At 34.6% G+C, this 19,862-nt stretch overlaps 1 protein-coding gene across 1 annotated transcript in view; it reads right to left on the bottom strand.

The window, feature by feature from the left end:
* Positions 1-19,862, bottom strand: part of IFIH1 (interferon induced with helicase C domain 1) — a 54,104-nt gene that overhangs the window by 19,255 nt on the left and 14,987 nt on the right. Inside the window, exons 4-5 of the mRNA XM_019636805.1 lie at positions 8,995-9,099; positions 3,332-3,552 (exon numbers count right to left, since the gene is read on the bottom strand). Coding sequence (XP_019492350.1) covers positions 3,332-3,552; positions 8,995-9,099 — 326 coding nt within the window. The remainder of the gene's footprint in view (positions 1-3,331; positions 3,553-8,994; positions 9,100-19,862) is intronic.

Below are 19,862 nucleotides of genomic sequence, written 5' to 3'. Positions count from 1 at the left end.
TGTAGATTCCTTGAGGACAGGTTTTACATTTCATTTGTCTTTAAATACCCTCATGCTACTGAAAGATTTAAGAATCTTTATACCGTGGAGTGACATAGGGACCTGAGGTTCTACCCATAAAGGGTGAGTCAAGACCTTCCAAAGAAGCAGCATCTTCTCATCTACAGAACAAAAATAAGTTGTCATAGGAGGCAGCAGGTGTTGGAAATCCTGATATTTACTCTGGGTGGCAGTGACTGCCTACTAAAGGACAAGGAAAAAGCCAGATGCAAGTCTGACATGGCTAATTGGGAGGTGTGTGGTCCTCCTTTTCTTGATATGTGACAGAGTGTCTGCCAAGACTAATCAAACCCAACTGCTACCCACTTCTGCTGACTCATATGGGACTGCATCATAGCATCTGAAGGAACCTGGGATTTATCTCTCATGGCATTGAAGCCCTAGATAGGAAATAGAAAGTCTGAGAGCACAGGTGGTATTTTCATTTTTCTCTGCATTTGAAGGTGACAACTTTGGAAAGGATGGAGAAAGGGAAATGGAAGGGAATGGTATTAGGGAACAGAATTTTTCCGTTCTAGATCAAGGGATATAATATCCTGGGCCAACTACAGAATGCAGGTTATATTTGCTTACTGGGCCAGAGATTCCCTGACTCAGTCAAAATAATTAAAGCTGAAATTACTTTAAAGTTCAAAGAAATGGGATAATAAAGTAAAAAAAATTGACACAGGTGGAAGAACCAGTGGAAGCACTTCTGGTAATTCTTAGAGAAAAGCAATAAGGAAACAGATCAGGAACTAGACTCATGTCCTGAAATGTGTACACAACAATGCAACCAATGTGAATAATGAATGAGGATAATTTAACATTTAAACATAGCTGCAAATTTGGGTTCATAAGGATCACCTAGATCCAATGGGATGAAAGATTCGTGACTAGAACATAGCAATGAGAGGACAAGTAATTGTTATAAAAAGGAAGGTGCATTAGATGCATACAAAACATGAAAACTAAAATAATCAATTAACATGAATGACATGAGGAAATAAACATAAGTAATTGTATGTAGGCTCAAAAATTAACTGCACAACAATAACTGAGAGGTCTAGTTTGACAGGCTTTCAAATGAAAAGGAATTTTGGCTTTTTAGGTTATAGCAAGCTCCCGATGACACTGTGGGAGACAGCACTGGTGAGAAAGGCAAACGCAGTCATGGGCTGTTTCACATCTCATCTCTCCTAAGCTCTGCACTGATAAGACTCTACCTACAGTATTTTGTCCAATTCTGGACACTGTTTTAAGAGGGTCTGAGATAAATGTCTGGAAAAGTATGAGCACTCAGGATGATGAAAAGACTGGAAACCATGTTATATGAAGAACAGTTAAAAAAAACAAAAACAACTGGGGATTTTTATCCCAGGGAACAAAAAAGTAATTTAGGAGCTAAATGACTCTTGCTGCCTTCTCTATGTGAAGGACTGTAATAAGACAAGAGAATTACAACCTAACTTGCTCTGCAGAATCACAGAGGAAAGAACTCTAACCAATGAGTGCGGATTCACAGTAACAGATTTTGATGAATTCATGTAAGGCTTTCTAAATGTCATTTTGAACAACAGTGTCAGTTGGTCAAAGCATGGATCGATCTGTCTTGTTAGAAGGGGGACCTCCTCGATTTTCGAAGTTACTCAGCAGAGGTGAGACAGCCACTAGGCGATGGATAAAAACTGGATTTTGAAGGCTTCTTTCAACTCTAATAGACTTAATAAGGGAAGTAAAGGAAGCAGATGAATAAAAAATAAGTCCTAAGTTTTGAGGTCACGCTTTGGAAGAGGTGGTGTAACAGACAGACTAATAAGTAGGGAAAAAGAACTCATTGGGAAGGTAGATGATGAGAATGAATTTAAGGAAATGGGAGAATGTTCAAATGGGATTAAGTTTAAGTGGTTTTGAGTCCAGTTAGCTATGTTCTTTTTTCTGGACCTAACACTTAAGACTGTTCACTGGTTAAAGAATTCCATTTCATTAGTTATGAAGATGTGGAGGAAGGAGAGGAAGAAAGAACTAACATCCACTGAGGCATTCCTAGATTTTACATAGATAATCTAATTTAAACTTCTGAACAACTGTACAGGGTAGTATTACTTTATTCATTTTTTAGATGAGGAAATTAAGTGAAAGATATTAGTAATTTATCTAAAGTCAAATGACTGGTAGGTAGAAACAGTATTCACACCTAAATTTATTGTATCCTAAACAATAATATCCTTAATAAAGGGAATTTATGAAAAGTTATGGACAAAAAGTTTAATGTATCACCCTTACCACAAAAGAAATAAAAATTTTAATAATGGGCACACAAGTAAAAAGGAGAGGTCTTTAGGCTTAGCATATACATTCAAAATTCATTTGGAACCACATGGTGGAAATTATTCAGATCATGGATTCTGAGTATGTTTCTTTGGTACTGAAAAACAGGTTGCAACTAAAACTTTTATCATAATAGACATCCAAAAAATACAGGAAACTTGTATAGTCTATATTTTCTGTGAAGAAATAACTGGGAATCTAGTTACCATAAGTAATGGGAAAAAAGACTGTTTCTGGTCATAGAAAAGTATACTCAATTTTTACTCCATAAAATGGTAAATATGGATATCCCCGATTTATAAATTTATAAATGAATAAACTCTCATTTATCTGAATAAAGCTCAAGTCACTAGATTTGTTTAAAGTGAAGGAAACTTATACCTGTTTATAAAGATTGCCTTCAAATGCCCCAAGGTACGAATTATTAAAGAAAACCTCGGTTGCATTTAATGATATCTATTATAATATATAAAATCTTGGACAATTATTTATCTATTTAACTTGATATAAATCAGCCAAATATTTACTTAATCTTCTATTTATCTCCAAACGAAATTATGTATGTTCTAGATAAAGAGCACTTGCCACTTTTGACCAAGAGGCAACAGTTACGAGCCTCTAAAGACAATATTTGATGCTAGATTCCAGTGATATTTTGAGGTCATTTATGTTTACATGCAATGATACATTAGTACCAGTCAACCTTTAAGAATGTCTGGATAAATATCCTCTTTATACATCAGTTACATTTCATTAAATGTTCTAGTTTTATAGAAAAATTCCACTTTGATATTTCGTTTAACTGGGAAGACAATGATTTAAAATAAAATACTTACTTTGACATTTTTCCTAATTAAACTATATAAATCTGCATGACCCCTTGTTACAAATGTCACTGTACTAATGCTTCAAAATAATAAAATGAAAATGGACAGTGTGATATTATGTGCCATTTGAATACCTTATTGACAAGGACTATAACTTTTCCCGGTTTGGATGCTTTTTTCTTCTTGTCTAAGTGATCCTTGGTGATGTAAACGGCCACTCTGGTTTTCCCACTCCCGGTAGGGAGGCATATAATGATATTCTTTCCCTCCAAGGCTGGTTGGGCAACTTCCATTTGGTAAGGCCTGATATGCAGCTCTGGCTCAGGGGATGCTCTTTCTGCCACTTTCTCTTCATCTAAAGGAAGTTAAAAGGAAAACAGATATGGGAAAAAAGATAAATAAGGGAATGGGCACCAAAATAACTAAGGCCTGAACATAGGCCTCTGTGGTTTCAATTCCTTTTCATGTATGGTCCAAACCAATCCATTTACCATTTTCTACACCAAATGGGTTTCAGCTCTCTGTTTGTATTTGCAGGATGCAACTCAGGCACTCTGTCATGGAAGTGGCCTGGGGGGTGGGGGTGCAGAGGGAGTGAATTAACTGAATGGAGAACTGGAAAGGGCAGTAGGGGGGAGTCTTTTCACAGAATGGGCAAAGCCAGGCGGAAATTACAGAAAGGGCTGTGGTGCAGGATTGACAGTTATGGTTCTTAAAGTATCAGACTTTCCATTTCTTTGTTGAGCCATTAGGACCTACATGTTTCTCTTAGCTTTTCCACCTACAAATCAAAAGGAACTGGCTAAGCAGAAACCTTCTTCAGTCCTCCTTGTTCTGTGTCCCCTCTTACTTTTTATTGCAAAGAAGATACAGCTGATGCTACTTCTCTTCATTCGAAAAACTGTCTGACAGCCAAATACTAAAAGCATATCTATCTATCTATCTATCTATCTATCTATCTATCTATCTATCTATCTATTTCTTTCTACCTTATCTATCTAAAATATCTAAAACTGGCCAAAAAAAAAATCCCATTTTGGGCATTTGAGCCAATGAGATTAAACAGAAGCAATATTTATGGAGAAAGGGGAAAACTCCTCTCATACTACCCTCTAATGCGTAGGTTTTCATTAAAAGATGATAAACAATTTTGTGGGGCAGCTGGTTAGCTCAGTTGATTAGAGTGCAGGCTCATACCACCAAGGTTGCTGGTTCGATCCCCACATAAACCACTGAGGTGCACCCTCCACAACTAGATTGAAACAACTACTTGACTTGGAGCTGATGGATCCTGGAAAAACACACTGTCCCCCATTCCCCCCTAAAAAAATTAAAAAAAAATTTTTTTTTAAAAGGAAAACAATTTTATTGGTTTAAACTCAATTGTGACTAATTTTGCCATTTGGTTTTGAATTATGATCTTTATCACTTCCTTATATGAATGTCCCCATGTATTCATATTTTCCTGTAATCTTGGTTTAAATACCTTTTGTTTAGAAGTGACCATATTATTTACATTAGCCTGAGGGGGAAAGATCTAAAAATGTACAACTGATGTGGAATGCAGTAAAATAAATATTATATCAATTTAAAAGCCTATCTTATGCTTATGTAATCATAAGAAAAAATGAAATGACAGCACTTATCAGTATTTCATTACACATGAAGTAAGTGTTCTTTCCCTTATCAACGATTGCAATAAAACTAAACTAACATAATCCCATTAACGTCAAAAAAAGTTGCTGATGGTTCCATTTCAGCAAAGGGATGATTCTATTTAACTGGTCTTTAACTTGTGATAGTACGATCCGACCAGGTAGGAAAATTCACACCAAATACCACTTAGTAAGAGCCATCTACTCACCTGGCAGGAAATTTGCCTTCTGTATGGGTGAGTGAACACAGATGCAATACATTTAAGTCATCATTGGATCATCTGCTGATTCATTTAATATGATTTTCAGGGAAAACTCATTTCAAGATCACCAGCATTTAAAAATATACATTTACAAGTTTTCTTTCCATGCTTGTTTTGAACTCTACAGCAATTATAACAATTCATCTTTTATTACATTTATGGAAGGTTCAAATTTATTTAAGAATATCATTACTTCTCTGTTAACTGGCTTTTGTAGATGATCAAAATCCTAATATTCCACCTGTATTTCAAGCATTTGCCACATAACTGTTCCAAAAAAGTCATAATGTTTGAAAAGGAAGATGTATTTTAAATTATAATTAACACCAACATCCAGATATTTACGTTTGCTAAATTGCTATTTAATCTAAGAAGTTTGTTTAAAAGAATTAGTAAAGTCTATTTAATTTGACTCTAGGTATATTTTTGCATGGATTTAAAAAAAAATAATGTTCTGCTTTCCTCATAATAGCTGTATGTACTTTTTAAAAATCATTATTTCCCACTTTTGTTTTTCATGCTTATTACTAGATCCTTGAGTAACAGAAATTAAAAGGAGAAACTTAGAGAAATTTTCAAAGTCTTTTTCCCAGGGATCTAAAACTAAATCAAATGAGTAGAACATCAGCATCACTTATGCATATTAGATATTTATTGTACTAATAAATTAAGAAGACCTAGAATGTTGAAAGGGCTGTCGTGTTCAAATTTAATTGTAGAATCAAAGTTATGACAATTTACTGCTACTTAACTAGTCATGTACCACTAATTTATTCTGCAGTAACTATTTATTGGGTGCCTATTATAACCATGCATTCTCAAGAATACAGTCCCAGTCCTCAAGAAATTCAGGGCCTGGGGCACTATCCTGCCGCTACTAAAAATATGTGGCTATTAACTGGACAGCTCAATAAACTTCCACATTTTTGAGTCAAGTCTAGGAAACCGGATGGACATCCCCAAGTTTAAAAGAGAAGCACAGAGCGAATATGGAAAAAATTATAGTTGGATTCATTGTGAGAATAGCATCCAAAAAAAAAAAAAAAGAGCTGGATGAGTGCTAAATATTCAGCCTGATTCTTGCCTTATCACATCCTCTGACATAGGGATGGAAGAATTTATCCACATAAGCAATGAAAAGAGAATTTTCTCTTCTCTGTTACCAGAAGGAGAGAACTGGACTGGTGTCAATGAGCCAGGAGCCAATTTCTTTTATAAAAAAAGAGAAAAAATGTTTGGGTTTTGTTTGTTTGTTGTTTCTTTCTTTTTGGCTCTCCTTGAAAAGCAAAATCTATTAAATGCAATAATGAAAATGGTATTTAAAATATGTACAGGCTTTGAATAACATTATGCCCTTCCTCTACAATGAATATTGATTGAAGACCTTAAAATTATACTATACCATATAAATGGTCAGAAAAAAAATGAAATCAAATAGGGCTTAAATAATAACATTCTATTGGAACTACACCATGTGGCAAATTTCATTCTCACAGTGATTTTGACAGCTGAGTTATTCTTGGAGAGAAAAGGTCTGTCACTGCATGTGTTTGAAATTGAAAAAAGTATTCCTTTACCTATAGTATGTAACCACACACACACACACACACACACACACACACACACACAAAATACACCATTCCAGCTGGACAAATATTAATAGGTATTACCTCAAAATAGTAAGGAAACACTTTCCATATATCGGGCCAATGTGTATTGCCAAAAAAATTGCTACTTTGTGAGAAGCTATATATCACTGTGAAAATCAGAAACAGAAAAACAAAAAAGCCTTCCATAGTGTAATTAGAATATTTAAACTTTAAAAGTATCGCTAACTACCTTTTACTCGGGTTTAATACTTCCACAGAGGCACATAATGTTATGGTATTGGGTGGTGTCCATTATCCTTATGGCCCATTATGTAACCTCTGAAGGTGGACAAAGGACATGAGGAATAATGTCCCTTTGATGGCAACCTCAAAGATTAAAATATAATCCCAAACACTGTAATGTTTTTCAGGGATTCAATATTTGTTTAACAATTTACAATTCATCTAAACCTTTTCCTGAATTGATTTCTATTTCATCCTATATTGTGCACGTAAGGGAAAGGAATAATTTTATTATTTCAGAATTCTACTACCCCCTATGCAAAGCCATTCTTTTTTCTAGGTACTGACCCCATCTAGAACGTCCATGGGCACCCTTGGAAAATGCGTTTGTCTTCAAATATATTTGCCTTTGAAAATGTATTTGCCTTCTAAAAGTAGGTTGCTTTTAGATTTATCATGTCTTCCATGCCACATTGAGGACTGAAAATCAGTAAATAGTTACATTTGCTAACTATTTGTCTAGAGCTAACTAGACAAAATGCCCTGCACATAGAGGATAGCCATTAAATAATTATTGAATGAGTGAACATTGTTGAAAAGCCCTTACATAGACAAACAAAACTTAGGATGAGGTCCAGAAGCTTAAAGCAGTCCATAAAAATGTTAAATATTAACTAGTGTATATTTTGAGTTCCAGCATCAATAGCATTTAATAAAAATGTTAATAATTAAATTAAACAATTGTATAACAAGCGTAGAAAAAATAAATATAATCCACAGAAATAAGCACATGGCAAGGATTTAATAAACAGTGATTGAATTAAACAGAAAATGAATTAACCATTTTTAATTAAAGTTAAAGTTATGACTGACATTTGGTGAATTCGGTTTCCTCAAACCAACTTGTTCTAAGAGATTCAGGAATGTTACTGAGAGAAGGGACATTTAAATAAAAAAGGTGATACACTCTAATTTGTAAGACTTTCAGGGCAGGTGAACATCTTTATGTAAATTATTTTGACCCATTAGTCCTATTGTGGATCTAAATTTCTATAATTATTTTAAGATGGAAGAATAATCTGAAGTATACCACATTTTGTACGTGTTTTCTACAACTCAATCACGAACAAATAAAGAATAATTTGTTTCTCAACTTGCCCGTTTTCTACTGCTTCTTAGCTGACCCCATTGCAAAGCATTTTTTGGTTTGTAAATTTTAATTATGAAATATTTCAAACGTACAGATAAACATTGAAAAGTGTGTAACAGACATCCAATGACCCATAACCCATTTTTTTTAAATGTTAACATTTTAGCTCAGCAATAATAATGGAAATGCACATTCAAAGAACAGAAAGAAGGGATTTGAAATCGATCAGACTGACAAAAGTTAGGAAATCTGATAACAGGAAGGATTGCTCAAGAGTGAGGAGGCACTCTATGGTGGGATATTCAACTAATATGGAGAGCAATTTGGAAAACACCTAGCAAAGTTCTTTAGTTACAAAACTATTTTGCAGACTTTAATCTTATGCAAGAGATATTTATACAAATTGAAACTCTTTAACTATATTGGTATGTGTAATTTCTAATTCTTTATTTAAAGAGGGACTGCGGTTATCTGCGGTAACCTACAAAGTCACATTCATCTTATTGATAGTATTAACTTTTTATTTAAAATGTATCTTAATACCAAAAAAAATAGGATTTGGGAATAAATGTGTCAAATTGGATACAGAATTTAAAAGTCAAATGAATTGAAACAGATCTCATAAATAAAATACATGACATGATTCTATGGAACATGGCACATGTCAGACCAAAAAGATATGAACTGGATCACATTTAGAGAGCTTGATTCTAATACTTTTGTAAGTTGGACTTTTAAAGAAAGTACATGGCAAAGTTCCAAAACTACTTCAACTGTGGAAAAGAATTGCTTTAATTGCATAAATACATTAGGGAGGGTACGAACAGCCCCCATGCTTTCCACTATACGGCGTCTTATTTCACACTTTTTAAGGTTTACACAACAGTTAGGCAGTACCTGAATCACTTCCCATGGTGCCTGAATCACTGCCCATGTTGCTGTTATGTCCAAGACTTTCATCTAAGCAGCTGACACTTCCTTCTGCCAAACTTGTGTCTGATTCTGCAAAGGAAAACATTTTAAAATATTTTAAAAATATTTCTGAGAATAAACGTATTTTAACCGCACACCTCTACAGCACACAGTACATACAGTTCAATGCAAGTAATGAAGGCACACCCAGACGATTCCGAATGAAAGGTAAGAGTTTCTGGCAAAGCTACATTTAAAAGTTCCATTATGGCTAAGAAGCTGCCGAGTGGTGAGTCAAATCCATATACCTACTTAAAGTACCATGGTTCCAACACGAAAGCTGATACAAATGTGTAAGGATTTATGACTTTTGTCATTTCCTTATGTGTAAATTTTGTCCAAAAACGAAGATGTAGGCTTGACAATGTCCTTTAAATGAGAAAGGTAATATAGAAACCGCGGAGTTATTTTTACATAAAATAGTAGGGAATTAATAAATTTTTTTAAAAAGTAATAAAGTACATGGATTTACTGATTCATTATGAAAATAGCAGTTTGGTAATAAACATAACTTTAAAACATCAAAAAGAATTTGTTCAGAAAGACTATCTTTAAAGTCTAGCACTACAGTGGTACTAGAAGCTTATGTGAGGTTGGAAATAAATATTTTTTCTCTCCTATAATTAAACTAAGCTTCTACCAAAGAGTTACAATTAATGTAAGTGGTGAGGGCACGACCTGCACATGTTAACTGATTCTGTTTCCAGTACTCAGTATCACTTCCTTTTGAAAATCTGCTTTCCTTCAAGGGAGGGCTTCCCTCCTTACAGTTTATTTCCAAGGATTTATGCAACCCAGTCCTCAAGCATCGGAACTATTGCTAAATTGGTAAAATAAATGAAACACGGTTACAAACATTGGCTTTGGAATCTGAGAAATTTGTGAAATTACTGTTGCAGTTACTCTGTCCCTAACTTCTTCTTCTTTAAAATGGGGCTAGCATAATTTACCTCATAGGATTTTAGTAATATCAGGTATGATCAGCCCTTAGCACTTTAGTTTAATGGCTGGGGACTGGAACATGAAATAAAATTCAAGTAGTTGGTGTATTACTAGGGTGAGAGTTTCATTTCATAATGTTCGTCTTACAATTGGTAACATTTCATAATACTTATTAGATAACTATTATTTCATGCTAAAGCTGCCAAATACACTAAATAAATTATATTAAAGTAGGCTTTATCTATTTATAACTAACCTGGGTGTCACACATTTAGGGCTGGATACAAAACTGGTGAAAAACAGACACATAGTATATTATCAATAACACTTCTTTGGAAATAGACAATGGACAACTCCTTAAAACTGCAGGCATCTTCTCTTTCTTTCACCAGTTACATTTTTAAAGTCAGCTGTATTGAGGTATGATTTATACACTGTAAAAATGACTCTTTTTAGGTGTATAGTCTGATGAGTTTGACAAATGTATACAGTTTTGTCACTACCATCACAATCAAGATTTTCCCATCACCTCGAAATTCCCTGCAAACCCCTTTGTAGTCAGCTCCTTCCTGCTATCTCCTGGCAGCCACTGACTTGATTTCTGTCCCTATACTTTTGTCTTTTCCAGAATGTCATATAAATAGATTTATGACATCTATCTATGACATCTCCCTTCCCATCTGAAGAAGCCTATTTAGCTTAGGAAATATGGAATTATAGCCAATGCCAGTCAAATCTGTAAGATGTCTTTCTTAAAAGTTAAAAGAGAGCTAATAAGAAATTTGTAGAAAAATTCTCAATGGACACACATCCTGTTTAAGTACATTAGCACAACATAAATACACTAATGTGAAACTACTATGCTTATCAGTTGTGGTAGATTAGCTCTAAAACTCAGATTTGAGGAATCCCTTATGATCACACAGGAAAACCTGTACATCTCACTGAGAGATTTTAAATATGGCACTTTGCAATTCTCAGAGGTATGCCTTGTTAGAAGCTCAGAGACGAGTGTGGGATAGAACTGTCAAGTAGAAGAATGTTTTGGGCAGATGTACTGATGAAAAGAGAATATGATTTGTAAGAAAAAGGCAAGGTGTAAAATGAGATCAGAAAAATGTCACTGCAAGGGTAATTCCAGATCTAGAAATATAGATAGATCAAGATATTTGAGGCGAAAAAGTAAATTTTGACATGCCTTTCATTTCTTGTTTTAAATGTGGTACTGAGAATTGAATAAAATATCAAAAATACTGAGAAATACTAAGAATTGTTATCTAAAATCTAACACTGTATCTTCAAGTTTCCAACTAAGTGTAATACAAATTGCAATTTAATTTAATTTCCATTTTATTTTCTAATCACCAGCATTTAAACCATAATCCTAAACCTGCTCCGTGAATATGTAAAGTCAAGATTTTTCCCAAGCTTTGTTCTAACATACATACGATTTGGGGGAGCTATTTAATTCAACGTGCACAAATAATAATAACATATATTAAAGAAAGTTGCTACCCAAAATAGGGTATTATTAATTAAGTTCTTTATTTGGATTATTTCTAACAAATAAATCTGTAATGTGTTAGGAAGACACCGAGCTCAGTGCTTGCACAAATGTAATGTAAATTACATTTTAAACTCTCAACATCCTACGTGGTAGATATCCATTATCACCGCAATTTTATAGGTGAGGAACTACAGCTCAGAGTGGTTAAATCATTATCCAGATCACACAGCTGAATGGGACAAAGCTGGGAGTCCCCATTTTCTGAATCTATGTCCAGTAACCCAGTGCCTTTTACCTAACACCATGCACAGCTGATGATCTGTGTGAAGCTTTGTAAACAAGCAAACAATCCTGTATCTGTGCATTTAAGTGAAATACAATTGCTTGTTTAAAGCACCTACACATTTTCATTATAATGTCAAATTTTCTATCAATCTTGAAACCACTTATTTTTGCAAGAAAAAAAATTAGCAAGATTGTTTTATTTTGATTTCAACCATAGACTTTCATACGCTTTACATTTAAATATCCACACTGTGTTGAAACTTTTTTTTCTATATGCAAATAAAAGAAGAACACTCTATCCTTGTTCGACAAAATTAATTGCCGTAACTCTGCTAGAAATCATTATAAAAATGAAAGTGAATATATACAGGTCTATTTCTTTGTCACTTTAAAGATATATAAGTCTTGAGTTTCTCAACACAAAAATAATTTTGTTTCCTAGGCAGCAAATTTTTACGCATTTTATATATATATATGATATATATATATATATGATATATAAATATATATTTATATGTATATTTATTTAATAGAAATAGAGGTACTATAGGAAATAACTTTATTAATAAAACAAAATATATTGTATCTCCCATAACATTGAGAATGTTTTCCACGGAGATTTTCTTCCTGCATTCATTTTTAAAAAGCATGTTACAAACACACACGCGTGAGCGCGCGCGCGCGCGCACACACACACACACACACACACACACACCCTAAAAAGCCAGATCAAGCAAGTGCTTTTGCGATGCCAAAATTAAATCAACCTATTGAGTTTATAAGCCAAGAATTCCTGCAATTGATTATATAGGAGTATCTTGTTTCACTCTTTACACTTTTTACAGTATATCAATCTGAACTTATGTCCTAATAAATAGTCATGTGTGTATGATTTTAAAATAGATCAAATAAAACAGTCAATTAGAGACTGAGTGTTGCCATGAAAGGAACATGGGCTATGGAGTCAGACAAATCGGTCTCTAGGTCTATGCTCAGCCACTGCTAACTAGTGATTTAACCTTTTTCTTTTTAATTAATATAAATAATAGTTTCTACTTTCTCATTTATTACAAGAATGATTCTGTTAGATCAAGGAAAAGAAACTTGAAGAGAAATAAATCTTAAATTCTCATGAAGTTGTTGCTTAAAGAGGCTTTGACTATTGGACTTTTATTATATAATATGTTTAGTTAACTTTTATATAGGTGTTATTTCCTCTAGGGAAAATATCAAAGCTAGCTATGTAACAGATTAGAAAATGTTGGCTATTTCTGTTTTAAAAAAAAAGTAGTTATTCATATCAAACTCTATTGGAATGAAGGAAAATTATACTCATGCAGTTAAAAGATACGATTTTCTGTAATAATTTTGTAAACAACACAAAAAAGAACAGCTTTGCTTTCAATGATAGTAAGTACCTAAGACCAGTCCATAAGTCTCGGAAAAAAAACTGCCTCATTTTTGCAATCACAACTTGAATATTTTACTAATAAGGCAGAAATATTAACTAGAATCTGAGAAATTTCATATTTAACATCCTCCAGACCTTAAATACTTTAAAATATTTTTAAACCATTTAGAAGCCAAAAGCATTGAAGTTAAAAAAAAATAAAATGAAAACCTCTTGGTTGAAGGCCTTTTTAAATCTATTTCAATGTAAAGTATGCCCTCTGCTGGAAAATACTATTATAACAATTAGTTGCATGAATTGTTTTTTCAACCTAAGAGCTAAGCTTCATTAGGTAAGATACAAATTAATTCTTACTTCTATTCCTGTAGGTGGTATCCCTCCTATCTTTAGCCTCGATGCATTTTTTAGCCCACAGACTGTTTTTCCTTTCTCACCCCTGGCCTCAGGCTACCGCACTTTCTCCTTGTATTACAGCAGAAAGCAGGGCAAGGGGCCCCTGTGCGTAATGAGGAGGAAGTTCTCGTAAAGAGATCAGGTTCTCTTGAGAGGCAGTGCTTACTTCCATGGCCTGCAAATAGTCTAATTTCACTTGTCATGGTAACTATAAGTTTATTCTAGTTCTGACTTCGTGATGCATTTTAGTTAACCTCTTTCACGATTCCTACCTTCTCTCTAGTTGCATAATCCCCACAGCCTAGAATCTTTACAGACGACCCCTAAAACTTCCAACGCATGTGCACATAAGGCCACACACACAAACACAGCGTGAGCTTCTCTTAAGGGTACTTACTTCCTTACTACTAATAATACAGATTTCCTTTTCTTTTGAAATAATCTTCTTTGGAGAGGAAATAGATGACTTTTATTTTCAGCTCCATGTATATGGATGTGTGCGTGCGCGCACACACACACACACACACACACACACACACACACACACACACGCTCACATTTTGGTCTGTCAGATTTTTCTCTCCGTGCCAGGGAACATGTGTTCCCACAGAATGGAGAGAAGCCACCTCCACCCACCTTGCATATTCTCTCCTGGATCCAAGCTTCTAGGAAATGAGTTTCCCAAAGAGGAAAAACAAAAAACAAAAAACAAAAAAATCTCTCCTAGAGCCACAGGCCCACATAGCTGGCTGCCCATGAAGCTCCTTGCTCCTGTTTACAGATTTTATATTGCTGAAATGTTTCAGTCAGAATTAAATTTCAACTGTGTTTCAGGATGCTGGCTTAAACTGTATCTCTCTGCCCTTTAGCCTTCAGAGCTGGGTCCCAAATAGAAAGACAGTTATTAAAGTATAGGGTTGTGGGGATAACCATACTCACTGGAATGGCCCATTTGTTCACTGCCATTCAGTAATAGCGGCAAAAATTTCTAGCGCAGAGCCAGTTTTGAGTGATAAGCTGAAGACCCCATGGGAAGTAAGTCTTGGCAATAACAAGATTTAGGGGTGGCAAGATAGAAGAAGATAAATTGGAAACTTCTTTGGTCAGCACCCCTTGGGAAGAGCTGTACAAGTTAAGTGGACTTTAGCAGTCATGAGGAAAGTATGTGAAGAGATACATTTTAGGGTGTCCTGGTAAATGTTCAAAAGTCGGCTCTTTGGGATGGGGGGGAAGCCACAATTTCAAAGTGCTTGCCCATCTCTATGATGTAAATATTCCCACCATGGCTGATTTCAAGCTAGCAGTGCGGTGTCACTGTGTAGAGTTAGGAAGACACCGGCATATTTAGTTCCTGCAAGCCAGTATGAGCCAATGCTAGTACCCCAACAATACATGCCTCTAATCTAGGGCTTTCCTACAAACATCATTTGGGATGATCACACATGCAACATGCTACTATTTTATAATTGTTCAAATGATGAATGATAAACTTTTAAGAATATTTTCAGCATTAGAAAAGCATTTGTAAAAATCACAGAGAAACCCATTATTTCTCAGTGATCTCAGAAGTCGTATGTGCCCCCTGCATAAATGGTCTCCTCTAATCACCTAGTCTACACAAATTTTAATAGAATTTTGCTGTGTTTATTACAGCTGGATTTTGATATGTTTATCATCTATAATAAATGTCATATTACATAGCTGGATTAATTTTTGTAGACTATTTTTAGAGCAGTTTGAGGTTCACAGCAAAATTGAGTGGAAGGTACAGAGATTACTCATACACTTCCTGCCTCCCCCATTGTTCACATTCCCCACCCGAAACGCATTTTGCGCTTTCCTATATCTGCACTTTTACTCATGATGTGTGTGCAACCTGAAACGCTTCCTGCCACTTTTATTTACAAACCTAACACAGGACTTTGAAGACTCAGACGAAATGTCTCATTTTCTTTTTCTAGTAAGTTTTCTCACTCTTCCTTTTTCTCACAAGTGTTCCCTCCTCATCTTTTAATTCTTTCTCTTTTGCAACAGATAGATTACTGCTTCGGTTTGGGGGCATATGACTTGCTTTCTTGAACTGGATTATAAGCACTGAGAGTGAGGACAATAACTCAGTGCTTGGTTCCTGAACAACTCACTCCGTATTGCCACTGCTTGAGCTAGCTTCTAGTCCTCATTCACACACCAAAATAGAGAAGGTGAGGTCTCGTAATCAAAATAAAATTAAAATCGCCATCTTTGTTAAAATGTGCTAAAGAAAACAAAAAGAAACCTTTAGGTTTGCGGCCATAAAAGGGATGCCATAAAAATACGTCCAGCATGTATTAGCTGCACAACAGGGAGATTTTTCTGTCAAAATATCTGTCTTCGTTCTTGAGATTTGAATGATAAATCCTCCTAGAACTATTATGCTATTGTAAGTCACATAACTGACTTACTTAGATGGCTCACAGTAGGTTTCAAATAAAATGCAAACCTAGATTATTCTTTAACAAACACCAAAGTCAGCATTAACAGCATCTCTGTCTCTCTCAGCTCAAATTCGTATCTGCCTTTTGGATTGCCTCCATGCTAGTTACTGCTAGTTCCCAATAATTAATGTAAGTGAATTTAGAAAAATATAGCAGTAAAAAGGAGCTATCTTAATTCAAACCAATCGTGTAATAGTATAGGTGATTCTGACAGAATATTATAGTACCCTTTCTATCATTTATCTTTCCCACCAAGATCTCAAGTGCTATCTGATATTTATTTCTAGAGAGTCTAAAAATTTATAAATTTCTAGAGGTTAGTGCTATAAAACATTATTCTGGTCCTCAAGTGCAAGGATAAATTTTGTGACATTTTAACAGAAAATAGTATAGATCAAATCTAAGATTGGACTTTGGTCTATAAAAAGGCAAAACAAAACAACAACAAAAAGAGTGCTATGACAGATTGGGCCAGGGAGAAGGAGGCTGTTTCATAAAGGTCAATTTTTAAACCCCTCCTACAGAACATGATCTATGCAAAATATATCCACAATATATTCCAAAGCATAATGTCACCGGATAAACCTAAGGAGTGGAACATATGGGGGAATATGAAAAAGAAGGTATTAAAGTCTGAAAACAAGCAGGTTGGTAAGCTCATTAGCTGGGGTGGAATTTTAAAATCTTCACGTGAACGAATATATAAATCAAAATATACACATGCATTCATAGTCATGCGCATTGCATATTCACACATGGCACACTACACTGTTACATTGTACAGGAACAGTGCAATTTCCCTCTCTTTATAAATGTAAAAGCGCCCTCTGCTGGCCAACCTGAGGTATTTCAATTTTCTAGTTTGACAACCGGGAAATACAACATAAGAGTGGTAAATTTGAGGGATTTTCTGCGGAACTCTGCATTACAGTAAATTTATTCCAAATACAATACATTTCACTTAGTTGTGAATCTCATTTACTTTACTTTTATTCTATTATATAGCATTAATTCTTAAAACAGTATAATAAAAGGTCGATATGAAGTAAATACTGGTGACAAAGCAACAGTAGCAGACAACTAAAATTGATTGTACAACCAATTTTATAGTAAACTTATAGAATTAAAATAATCCAGATAATTATGTATTTGCTATAATTAAAATATTTCTAATAGAAGAAAATGAATGTGGTCTTTGTGTTCTCTGATGTTTTCTAGGCAAATGTGGACAAGAGAAACACCAAAGTGTTCCCATATTTTCTTGTTATAAGATGACCAATGACTTAAAAAAGCAGAACTATAACACCCAGCATTAATAGTCTGAGAACTATTCAAGTATCCTTCAGAAATTATTGTGTTAATTTGGACGAGAAGGCCAACTAAAAAACTTGTTGATATACCTTAATTATTAACTAGTTTCTTAACGGGAAGCAGTTGGAAGGAGGAAGAAACGCCAACCCCCAATGTGGAACATGATGAAATCACCCTCCAGAGCTATCCACTGTCCCCAGTGGATATATCACCGCTAGGATGAAAGAGAGATGTGATTAAAATGGGCTTCAGGATGGGCCACTGCTATTAATGGGAATCTGTCTCACCCACCAGGTGTGTTAAGGACTAAAAGAGGCTGAAAAACAATATAGGAAGAATCTTTGCATTAAACATTTAAATAATTGACACTTGTACACATCAAGATGACTATGCACTGAAAACATATTTTAGAAACTGGTTTAGAAATAAAAATTAGAGAAGCATTCATTTGAAGTAGGAAATAATTCAAGTCAAAATTTTTCTTTCTGAAAATTCATATTTACAGAATATGTGCCCCTTAAGTAACAAGTTCCTTCCAATGCAATTTTGGTAACTGTATTTGAAATCTTAATGCAATACATTGGAATGCAAAATAAAGATTATACATTACCAATACCAATAAGATACACAGAAGAAAATTATGCAAATGCATATTAGAAATTGTGGAATACTTTCACATTTATTTTGATTGTTAATTCTGCCAAAGAATGCCTATGTAGGCAAATTCCTTCTGTAGTAAATTTTGCAACAAAAATTTCAATCAAAAGAATTCCAGTAACTCCTTTGGACTAATGGTACTTTACAAGTTATTTGTACCAGTACTTCTTAGTTTTGAAGAACAACAAAAAAACAAATGGATACTTGGAATGATCCACAGCATCTATCAGCAGCAGTGTCTATGCCCTAAAGCAAAAGCACTACATTTTCATAAATAAGTTACCCTTTGTTACTGCTCTGGAAAGAGCCAGAATGGATTAGAGTAACCTGCTCCCAAATCCACATCACAAGTACCTGATAGACTAGAAGATTGTTAATGCCTGTATATTGAATGGAGTCCTCAGATTACTGCACAGTTACTGCACTCTCACTTGTTCTCAGAATTTTATGTATCTTAATAGTCTGTACTTTTCCTCATACACTTACTGTATTACTATAACATGGCACTTACTATGCAGCTATGCAGTGACTACTGTTTGGCTGACATACCCAACAGTTGAAAGCGCCAGGGGGGCAGAAGCCATTTCTGTGATTACCCCACTGTAGGTACATGCCTGGTGCATGATAAATATTTGTTAAATGAAAGACGTGAAGGGCAGGGAGGGAGGAAGGAAACCCAAGAGAAAAATGAAACACTTTCTGTTTCCTCATCCGAAGGCCATTATTAAGATCCAGATTTTTTCCCACAAGATGCAGCTTTAAGTTTTATATTAAATTGTAAGAAATTAGGCATTTAAAAAAGCTTTGTTTTTAATTTTGTCCACTTTGAGACTCAGAATCCTCCACAGATAGATAAAATACAGTCTGGTGAGATCCATTCGTCTGGCCACCTTTGATGAAAAACCCTTATTTGAGATGCAGGATCATTTCCCAGTCTCTATCAGGTCTTCAGTTCTTTCCAGTGTGGACTTAAAAAATAACCAGTAACCCACAGAGATGTCACAGCCTACCAAGGAAACCTATTAAAAGGTGAAAACCCCACAGTCAGATAGTGGATTTTAGCATTCCTATGGAATTATGATTTCTGAAGGAAAGTGCAGTTGCTCAAATTAAAAAAAAAATCTTCTGGAATTCAGGTTTAAAAGCTTTGCTATTCTATAAATTAAAACTAGCTACTTAAAGTGCGGTCCAGGACCAGCAGGAGCAGCATTGCCTGGGAGCATGCGACAAAGGCAGGATCTCAGGCCCCACACAGGACCCACTGAATCTGAAGGTGCATTTCAACAAGACGCCCTCCTCTAACAGACTCACATAAACAGTAAAGCTTCAGGAGCACTGTATAATAAAAAACTAACACCATAAACAAACCTAAACAGTAGGCAAACTATAAAAAATATTGATATTATTCATGGCAAAGGATTGTTTTAGAGTCCATATACATGAGCAAAAAGATTAAAAACAATAGAAAAAAAGATAGGTAATTAACAAAAGCAACAAAAAAGAATTAACTTGTAAAAATATTTTTCATTAGGACACAAGACGTGAAAATTGAAATAATAAAATACCCAGCTGGAAAAATTTGAAAATATTACTTACTCTGTGGAAGACACTTCAAGGCAATAGGCACTCTCTATATTTTTGGAGGACATGTAAATTAGTACAAGTCTCTGGAGTGAAATTTGACGTTAATTACCAAATGTCTTAAAATTATAGAAATCATGTGATCCAGAAATTCCGATTATGTAATATGTTTATAAGAATTAAACTGAGACATAAATACAAAGAGTTATTGTGGCATTATTCATGTTGTAGA

Source organism: Hipposideros armiger, unplaced genomic scaffold (assembly GCF_001890085.2).
Source record: "Hipposideros armiger isolate ML-2016 unplaced genomic scaffold, ASM189008v1 scaffold_30, whole genome shotgun sequence".
NCBI classification, from domain to species: domain Eukaryota; kingdom Metazoa; phylum Chordata; class Mammalia; order Chiroptera; family Hipposideridae; genus Hipposideros; species Hipposideros armiger.
Note: the sequence above shows the minus strand (reverse complement) of the source record. Positions and strands in the feature narration are given on the sequence as shown.